The sequence below is a fragment of the Rhagoletis pomonella genome, unplaced genomic scaffold, assembly GCF_013731165.1.
Source record: "Rhagoletis pomonella isolate Grant_MI unplaced genomic scaffold, Rhpom_1.0 Rhpom_scaffold_04912, whole genome shotgun sequence".
NCBI classification, from domain to species: domain Eukaryota; kingdom Metazoa; phylum Arthropoda; class Insecta; order Diptera; family Tephritidae; genus Rhagoletis; species Rhagoletis pomonella.
Genome location: NW_023463460.1, coordinates 3,378 through 13,854, shown reverse-complemented (window position 1 = coordinate 13,854; position 10,477 = coordinate 3,378). Strand labels below are relative to the sequence as shown.

Sequence of the window (10,477 nt, the reverse complement as noted above, 5' to 3'; positions counted from 1 at the left end):
TACCATGGTTTCAAACCCATTTATTTATTATTTATTTCATGGTAGGGAGCTTCTCAAACAATATAGAAGCAATTTTTTCAATTCAAATTGTTGAAGAGTAATGAATATCTAAATCACGGGATTGTGACAACGCCATCCCGTAAATCCCGGGATCGGAAAAAGCCGAAAAATTAACATCCCTAATTCGTACATACTTATGTACCCGCAAACATCCATATGTAAACATGTATGTTGTAAGCCAGTGGTGCACAGCGTTGGCAGAGCTCCCAATACAACCCTGCAGGGAAACCGCGGACTGGTGAATAAAATTTCTAGTTCCGTACTAGATCTTTATCGCCAAAAACGAACCAGTCCGATAGTAAGTAGATCCCCACCAGTTCAAAATCAGCGAAATGTGGGACTCTTAAAAACACTTTTTTATTTCTCTTTTTTCATAAGAAATCTATATCTAAAGTGACGAATTTAGAACTGGTTCGGAATTATAGAAAAACGGACGCAGAACGAACTAGATCTTATCTGTCGAATTTAGAACTAGTTCGAAACTATCGAAAAGTAATGCAGCGGGGGCTTGTTTAATTTACATAGATATGTGTTTGGCGGCTTTTTCGATCAAATGCACTTTTATTCTGCACTTCGCAGATGCTATTTCATAGTTTGGTAATACAAAACAAAACTTTGTGTTCACATATTAACATCTTGGAACCGTCTGGAATCTAACCAATAACAGCGAGCACCTCTGCAAAGTCAGCTACAGCAAAAGGTATGTAAACGTACATTTCTTACAATCATTCAAACAAATTTTATTTGAAATAGAAAAAAAGTTTCTTTGAAAATAATGTAAAATCGCCCACGGAAGAACAGAAAAGATGGAAAAATCATGATACTTTTTTCTTTCGTCTGGCGATTTTAAAACTGGTTCGGAACTATAGAATTTAGAACTAGTTCGGAACTATCGAAAAAGGGATGCAGCGGGGGCAATTGACACTTCCTAGGACATCGCCATGTTAAATTCGCCAGTTGTTTGTATGCAAAAGAGATTTATCTCGAACCAGTGCAGGGTCTAAACGTACTACAGGCGCACCAGCTCAGAATTAGAGATTTTCCCCACAGGGAAGCGCAATATTTTTGTATCTGTACGTGTGTATTCAGCAAAACAGCTCGCGCATGCGATGCTTACAGCATGAAGTACAAACGCAAACTAACCGGCTGCTAGCGGCGCATAAGTTCGGGCGGGTCGCAAAAACGACTCCCCTGCAGACCGCAAAAACGACTCCCCTGCAGACCGCAAAACGATATACCAGCGAACTGCAAAACGATGCTCAAAATTTATACCAGCCCCTCTATTCTAACAGAGTCCCAAAACTTAGCTCATAACTGTTGTGATTTCAAGTGCGCCGAGAAATGTGTCACAAAAAAATTCGATTTTGAGTGCTAGAAAAATACACAAAAATTTAAAAAATTGAATTGAAGCGGCATATTTTTTGAGCGGCAAGCTTTGAGGCGCGGTAGAAATCACAGCAGTGATGACCTAAAGTTTGTGACTTTGATTAAATCGTTTTTTAATCCCGCGATGCTGTTAAACGAAAAAGGTTCATTCATAATGAATAAAACTTCCGAATTAAGCATTCTACCAGAAAGTGCAGCTATACTAAAACAGCTAATCGAATAGGCAGCTAAACAGAATGTGCCGTAGTAGAATAATTTTAATTTAGAAATTTGATCGTTACCTTAATCCACCTAATATTAATAATGGAACAAGATTTGTAGTACAAGTGATTATCAATATATATTAGTTAAAGCACGATAAAGCTAAAAGTATGGCTCATAAGGATGCCTTAATGTAAACAAAGAAAATAGTTTGTCTCCTTTAAATTATACTGAACTGAATATTTATATTACTGTTTTTTATTTTGATTTGTTTACCCCGAACGACGTCGGGTGCTCTGCTAGTTTATACTATTTGTAAAAACACAGTTTACTGGCAGAGGAAAAAAGAACATTGATTATTCCAAAAATACAATTAAACCAAGGCACATTGAACAGGTTGTATCAGCATAGCAACTGATTTGATTTTTTTTTTCAAATTATTTGTTCTCGGAAATGTCTATTTTTAATTTCTTCTCACAAAAATTCGAAATTGTTAAAATCTATTTGCATGTGAAACCTTTTTCCATACAAAACCAGCGATGGAATAACAGCTTTTGGAACGCTCGCCCAACTCAGCAGCACAACCGCTGATTACTGGGCCTGGCACAGGGTGGATCAATGCTTCGAGAAGCAAAACAATTTACTAAAAAAGCGAGTTGCAACAATTTTCATTTTTTCAATTTAAATTTTTATCTTTTTTGTATTTCACATGGCACGCTTTGATGTAGAAGAAAAAAATCAGAGCAGTTTTTGACACTTTCGATACCAGAAGCAACAACAAAATACAGGCAAACCAAACCTGTTTGATAGGCCTTGAATTAAAAAAAATGTGATATAGTTCATATGAAGAAAGTAATATTCACAAAATATTTTTACTTATGAAAAGTCTAACAAAATATAGGGACAGCATCGTCTTTAATAATGCTCGCCATATTGAACATAGCGCTTTTGTATGAATTTTATCTGCATGCTTCTTAATATGTTAAAACCGTTGCTGGAAAACCTTAAAATGTTTGCATGGGATGATGTCGCAATAAACAGATGAAGTAATAAAACGGCCTTGTCGCTTTATTTGCTGACATTCGGCTGCCTTATAGTCACATTTTATAGGCAAGTTTTCAAATAGGGCAGTGGCACCTGGTAACTTCCACATGGGTGGGATGCATGCAATAACACCATACTCAATAATTCCCATTACTTGGACATTAAAAAGTAGTTTCAGAAGTGAATTAGTGTTATTTTATAATTTTTTTTTTCTAAACGGTTATAATGCCGCAGTACATAATTGCAAAAGGTGGGGAGAAGGGCGTGGGACGCGAGCGCGACCTCGAACTCAGCGCAGCGTGGCACGGGGCGGCACGCGAACGCGGACCGCTGCGACGCTGGGCACTTTCAAAATTGTATACTTACAAATCCGTCCTTTTAACTTGTTCATGTACTACTTTTTGTCAAATGGAACTGGGTGACTACCTATAAGCACCATTTTGCTTTATTACTCAATTGTTAAGTTTAAAAGTTGGTCTTATTGCTCAACGAGAAATGAAATAAAGCAAATATGTGTTATTTCACATTCAATTGGTAAATGACACAAATTTGCGTTATTGCCGTTTGTGTTATTTCACTCCCCCTAATTTAGCGTATTGAATTTTAACCGATTCATTTGGGGTATTCACAGCGGTATCGTATTGTTGTAAGTTGTAAAGTTTAAAAGCCAAAATAAATGTTTAGAGGACTTGAAACCACAACGAACTTTTTTTGTAGCACTGTGAAAATTCATAATATGACTTTTGAAACCCCCTTGATATATTTTTAGTTGTTTAAAGTTTACGACGTACAACAATACGACACTTACGACACCGTTGTGAATACTCCAATTATGAATCAATAATTAATTTTCGCTTAATTATCACCGTCAACTTCGTGTATAAGAACTTGCGACGTTACCCCGAGGGTACTGCGCTGTCGGCGTCACTCAGGCCTGCTTACAATGTAGTTTACTGAAGTGTGAAAAACAAAACATATAATACATGCGCCGGGTAATAAATTTGGGTTTCGTCCGGACTTGTACTTTTTTTACTTTAACGTCAATTTGAATTTTGTTAACCACTACGCAATCTTATACATCTTTCAGTCAAAAACTAGGTGTGTTATATGGCGTAACAGTGTTTTATTTTTTTTAATACGTAGTGTCATTACACCTAAAAAAGCTGTTAACATGCTCATGCTATGTATGTACGTAATCGAAAAATATATGTGCATATGGAATAGTATATACTATACATATGTATGTATACATATTTCTACGTAGTATACTTGGCATAGCTTTAATTTATGGCAAGTACCCTAATGTATCTTCCAAAGAGGCATTCAAAGCTGGATAATTATTGTGAACACTTTCGTCCATCTCCAGTTCAATCTGCTTAGCCTTTCCTTTAGAAAGAGTACTTTTTAATGATTCTGGATTTGCATTTCCTTTCTTTGTTCTCAATTTTCCCAATATATCGTCAGCACTACGGCATTTTTGCGATGAGCTTGATGATAAGTTCCAAGCACTGTGATCGTTGTGACGACGATCAATGCTTAAGGAATCGCGTTTTTTTTCGCAATGGGAATATATTTTTGTATCCTCGCTTGGTTTAGGATTCAAAAACGGTTGTGGACACATGCTCTTAATATCAGTAGTTTGGCTAAGTTTTACATCAGCAAAAATAGCAGCTGCCTCTACGCTCTTTTTAACACTTAAAGCTTCGTGTGGCTGAACAGATTTGCCATTGCCATTGATCGTAAAGAGTTCATAGTCCAGAGCTAGTTTTTCTGCAGCTGTTCGGCCAGAAGTGCTATCTTGGTGTGCTTTAGAAGGATTTATTTCTCCAGACCCAGATCTTGTTGTTCGATTCTCCCGCGGGCAATAGCATTTGCTGGTGCTAACGCAACTATCCGTGTCGCACCAAGAGCTGTCGGACTGTGAGATGGCTGCGTCAGCACCAGGCAAATCACTCGGTCCCCCTTGTTCCACCATAGAACAATAGCATTTTTCATTTGAATTACACGAGATTAACGAATATCGGTTATTGTCTATACCGGAATGGCAAGATGTATTATGCCTATCGACGTTAGTTAAATGCTTTGAAAGAGTCGCGTTGGAATCTTTTTTCCGACAGAGCCTGTTGTTGATGTGATCTGTTCTAAGACTGCAGTAACATCTGTCAGCTGAAGTACACGTACATGATTCTGAGTCATAGCTGCACTCGGAACAAGAGACGTAGCTGCAATTGCAATTATTGTAATCTGACAAGTAACTTGTAGTACCTGCTACGTACCCGCTGCTGCTGTTTCTATTTAAGCCACGGAGGGTGTTGTCGTTGCGTACCACCGACACGTCCGATCCACTAGTTGCTACCCGTGTCTGCTGCTGTTCGTTTGGGTGCTGGGTAACGGATGGCTGATTTGTGGTGGTCTCACTAATGTAACGATTTTTGTATCCGACTTTTTTATCTATGTGAAGTTTAATTGGCTTCCCACGGCAAGATGTAAACTGTCCCAAATGAAAAACCTTTTTAAGGTTTTTTGTACCGAAAACTGCAGTTTTCGACTTTTTCTAAAATGTAGAACAAAGACAATGTACATACGTAATTTCTGTAATTATATGATTACCATTATGCGCACTTATTACTAAATATAATTTCAATTTATTTGAAAGCACTATCTAATCACCTGCGGAATCGAAGAACTATTTTGTCGCCTCAACTTTTTTTTCCTTTGTCGACGCATAATATTCTTTGATCTGTGGAAGAGCTCGTCTTTAGTAAGAGTGACCGCTAACTTGAGAAGAAATTCCTTGTAAATTGGTTTAAGGTCGTTAAATGACATTCCATCGGCGTCAATTATGGCATTAAGAATCTCGTCCAATGAATTAAGGTTTTCATGTAATCGAAATTCGTTAAAGAGTTCGCTGAACCCGAGTGGTGAACTAGAAATAAAATGCAAACAGTTGGGATTTTGAGGAATTGATAAGACATATTACACCACAAAAAGAACGATATAAAAGGGAAAATATTAGCAGTTCTTAGAAATAAATACATTTATTTCTCCCAGAATTTTCAGTACAATACTGGGCTGTGTATTTGGAATAGCACAATATGTTCATATCTGTGGGTGAAGGTCGCGTTTGTTGCACGGTATAATCTCTTCCATAAGTCAGCCCGAATAATATACTTGATAGTACCCTCTTATAATTATACAGCCTCAGCAGGCTATTATTTGTCAATGCTATTCGTATATGGAACACTATCCCTGCCTCCATATGAAGTGGACTAAATAAAAGAAACTTGAACAACACCATCTTTACGTAAGTATTTTCGTTGAATCAAAATTTACCTATACATATAGCTCATTTACCTCAACAGTGTCACAACTCAAAAAAAGCAAATATCAAGAAAAACGGCTTTAAAGTTTTGAATTTACATATCGTCACCTGAGTGAAAGACCGACCTATCTCGGCAGCCAGTTCGAAAACGCCCTATCACAAAAAAAAATGTCAAGAACGCCCTACTCCAGAATTTGATTGAAGAACGCCCTATTTCAGAATTTTATTGAAAAACACTCTATCTCAGAATTTGGTTGAAGAAAGCCCTATTGCCTAGTTGAAAATACATAGAAAATGTGCCGAGATAGGACTTTTTTGAATCGGCAGCTGAGATAGGGCGTTCTTCAACCAAATTCTAAGAAAGGACGTTTTTCAATCAAATTCTGAAATAGGGCGTTCTTGAAAAGTTTTATGAGTTTTCTCAGGTGTCGATATATTCCCAAAGTAAAAATTAACACATATTTTGTTCTGGTGAGAAAGGGGTAATCGATATAGCTATGAAATTTTTACACAACATAGAAGACGACGTAGCGGTAATTCTGCATACTCAACCCAAAATTTATATTTTTTGGATTATGACACTATTGAAGTAAATGAGCGATATGTATATTTGTACATATGTACATATATAACTTAAATTTTTTTCCTAATTAATTTTTGAACGTCAATTTGTTTAACCTTCGCTGTGTCGTATGAGTTGTTCTGTGCTCAAATGTACATATGTATAGTTAAGTAACCTGTAACTTATTCTTTATACCCGAGCGCACTTGTGCACAGGGTATTATAACTTTGTTCACATAACGGTTGTTTGTAACAGCCAAAACGAATTGAGATAGATATAGACAAATGTATACATAAATTATCAGAATGAAAAGAGAAGTCGATTAAGACATGTCTGTCTGTCTGTCCGTCTGTCCGTGTATACGATAACTATTTGGTATATAGATTGCTCTTTATCCAAGATTTATACTGAAAATGGGCGAAATCGGACTGTAACCGCGCTCCCTTCTAATACAACGATGTTTTCGAAAAATGCAAAAACTATGTTTAAGCTCCTACCGATTTGGATGTGGTGCAGGGTGCACCGAACAATCAAATAAATCAAAGATTTGTTGCTTTAATATATGTTCTTATGTATAATACTGATAAGTTCCGATTTATTCTCGTTTCAATATGGGTATACAACGTTGTAAATATGTAAAGGGAAATTCAATGTAGGTAATTGCCTTAGTGACTGAATTTGCAGTTAAGCAAATGATTATGGTGGCGGTCGCGAGTATACTGACTTTAGGCTGGCGCGGTCGGGTCGCCCCGCACCGTCGCTTACATGTACGAAAACCAAAACGACTCGTCACCTTAACCCGGTATTTCCCAGAACTTTTTTTGTCTTATATTTCGCTGAAAAGATGTAGACTTATGTATTTCGACCTCCTGAGCACGAATATGAAGTCCATTTTTCGGTACATTGTTCCACTTTTCCGGAAAATGCGAAAAACTAGCGTTACCATATGGTAACCCTGGGTCGCCTAGGGTACAAGTTTTTTCTTCAAGATAAAATGATTTTTTGACATGTTTTTTTTAATTCACAAGAATTGGCTGTTTTAAAACATGTTTATTAAGTAAGAAAAATATACATATATTTATGATAATACAAAAAGAACTGAAATAAATCACGGTTTGGTATGGTAATTGGCAAAACACTTTAAACAAAGTCCTACGTTGCATTTTATACATGCTGTCCGTACGTTAACTTTGCATCGTTCACCGGCACAATGCCTACGATTGGATGGACCTACAAAATGCCCAGTCTGATCATAACGTAGAGTGTATTCAACTCGACCTGGTTGTTGTGCATATCTGTGGGAGGGCATCGGACCACTTGATTTGGCTTTTGTACCGTAATGTTTACAGTAGTATACTGCCAGTTGTCGTCGAAATTCTAGTTGAGTCAGTGACGGCTGCGCTTTCCGATGAAGCTGCCAAGCATTTTGAACACAAGCATCTATCAGCCAGGTAAAAATGCTAGACCACCACTTTTTTCCTCTGTATGCGATACGGTATTGGGCCAAATTTTGGTCGAATCAGTCTACTCCGCACATATATTTGTTGTATTCCGTGATCGCACAAGGGCGGGGTACATTTATTTTGGCTCCACTTGCCTTCGAATAACGCTGTGCCATTGATTTCGGATTTTCACCAAAGCTGGTAGATAACATGCAGACAACATTATTATCTTTTCATTTCACCAATCGAATTCCAGTGCTTCTCATCGCAATTGATTCCGAGTAGCCTCTTTCCATTGACTTGAAGTTTTTTTTATGCACCTGTGGACAGCTTGCTGGAATACGATTTTCGCGGATTGTTCCCGTAGCATTATATCCGCATAAGATACGCTAACAAAGGATAACTGGTAAACAGATTATCAAAGTAAAACGAAAGTGGCAGCGATTTCAATCTATCAGGAAAATCATCGATCATATTGATCAAAGGGGCGGCGCATTTTCCAAACTTGGCTTCATACTCAACATTCGAACGAGGATTCTTTCCCTGGTAAATTTCGAAGTTCACCAAGTAGCCTGATGGAGTGCAAAGAGACCACACTTTGTAGCCAAATCATAACGGCTTCCCTTTTATGAATTACTTACATCCATGTCTACCAAAATAAGATATCATACTTTCATCGAAAGAAAGATTTTGTTCGGCATGAAAATGTTTAATCATTTTTGCTTTCAAGTGATCAGTAAGGGGCCTCAATTTCCACATTTTGTCGGCATTTACACCGGTTTTAGAAGAAGCCTTGGAATTGTCTTCGAAGTGAAGACTTTGCAAAATATCTTGAAATCGATTCCGACGCATGGTATCACTTACAAGGTTGTTGCGAATGTCTTCATCCTGACTCCACAAATTTCTGTAACTGGCGTGATAATTGTAGCCAGTAATGATCAATATGCCGATAAACGCTCGAAGCTCACTGACTGTTATATTAGGGTTTGGTCCATTCTGTTCGATCGCATATACTGCACTTTGTTCGCAAATGTGTCCCAATAATGTGTCATCAAAAAATTTTTCAAATTGTTGGTGTGGTAGTAAATTACGACAATCTTCGTAATTTGCAACTGGAAAAATGGGAATAAGAGATGGCGAATCATTCTTTACCCATTCAAATGTTGCTTCCTTATTCCCTGGTGGCAATGCAACATTTGAAGGTTTTGGCCGCACTTTACGTAACCGCCTTCTGTCTGGTGATGTTGCACGATTGGATGTTGTCGGTTGCTCCTCCATTCCTTGATATGTGTCTTCTACCACAATAACGGGCAAATCTTTTATATTTGGAGCTGAAGAATTCAGGACTTAAAAAATTAAAATGATTGGTAAACTAATATTGTTTTCAAACATGCCTCCAATTTCATCTTCTTCATCAAAATTTTGTAAATGTCGTCCACTAGTCATTACAACTTCACAGCCGCCTTTTAGCTGAGCCGGGCAAACATTATCTGGGATGCCCCCACATTCGTCTTCAGCGTCATCTTCGCCCGATATGTTTCCATCTACAGGAGGTTCGATGTAAATGGCAGTTGGTATATCTGTTAGTTGATTTTGGTCTTCTGCTTCATCGAGCTCTTGAATGTAATCAAGCATTTGTTGCAACGATAAACCACTGAAACAGTAAAATTTATAAAATACCAAGAAAATATATAAATGAATATATTAGATAAATTTACAAACCAGCTCAGAAAATCACATGAAATGCGAAAAAACATGTACCCTAGGCGACCCACGATTACCATATGGCAACGACTTGAGTAAAATGTAAAAAAATTATACAAAAACACTTTTTTTGTACAAAAATAAATTCGCATTTCATAGTTTATTTCCTTAGCTGCCGACTAGTGTAATTATTAATAAAATTTCTTGAAAACGTATTGCTATATGCATATACTTACCGACGTGCCATATCGGAAAACGGGAATTATTAACTTTTTTTTTGTCACCTCAATTTGACATGCGTTAGCTTCGCTAATTGAACTCAGAATAACAGAAACTTTATTTTTTGGTAAGCAACAAATATTTTGCATTAGATAACGTTTTTCTCTTGTAGTTTTGTTATGTCGTTTTGGATTTATTCGTGTTAAAGTAACGGCATATTTTGCATTACCATATGGTAATCGTGGGTTATTTCGGGTTAACGTACGATATTACGTACAAAGTTGCAATATTAAGTAGTATTAAGTTAGAGGTAATGGCAAACCTCCGAGTGTATTTCTGTCATGAAAAGCAGCTTTTCATAAAAATACAATCATCGTTCGGAGTCGGCGTAACACTGTAGGACCCTCGGCTTTGTGTGACAACATCAAGGCGCACGCCACAAATCGGAGAAACTCGGCCAAACACTAATATATGTGTAAGCGCCAATTTATTATTATTATTATTAAGTTAGATATTACACTTTAAAATTGAATTTAT

General features: G+C 37.2%; 2 protein-coding genes across 2 annotated transcripts; both read right to left on the bottom strand.

Annotated features, from left to right (window-relative positions):
* Positions 1 to 3,794: 3,794 nt before the first annotated feature.
* LOC118754914 lies at positions 3,795 to 5,617 on the bottom strand (the record flags this gene model as incomplete). Its single annotated transcript, XM_036489783.1, is given in 3 exon segments — positions 3,795 to 4,913; positions 4,968 to 5,245; positions 5,362 to 5,617. Coding segments are annotated over 3 exon segments (1,471 nt in total), but the record flags the coding sequence as incomplete, so codon positions are not given.
* A 2,769-nt stretch (positions 5,618 to 8,386) lies between these two features.
* Positions 8,387 to 9,968, bottom strand: LOC118754915 (piggyBac transposable element-derived protein 3-like). The gene is made up of 4 exons (XM_036489784.1): positions 9,958 to 9,968; positions 9,412 to 9,671; positions 8,659 to 9,348; positions 8,387 to 8,589 (listed from the first exon to the last, which is right to left on the bottom strand). The coding sequence occupies exons 1-4, from the start codon at positions 9,966 to 9,968 to the stop codon at positions 8,387 to 8,389; spliced, it is 1,164 nt and encodes a 387-aa protein (XP_036345677.1).
* Between the last annotated feature and the right edge of the window lie 509 nt (positions 9,969 to 10,477).

Bases quoted from the DNA above. Each gene is read 5' to 3' on its own strand.
- LOC118754915 (XM_036489784.1), bottom strand. The intron at 9,349-9,411 runs GCATGTTTGAAA...TGAATTCTTCAG, and splicing joins TGAAGAAGATGAAATTGGAG to CTCCAAATATAAAAGATTTG. The intron at 8,590-8,658 runs GTAAGTAATTCA...GCACTCCATCAG, and splicing joins TTATTTTGGTAGACATGGAT to GCTACTTGGTGAACTTCGAA.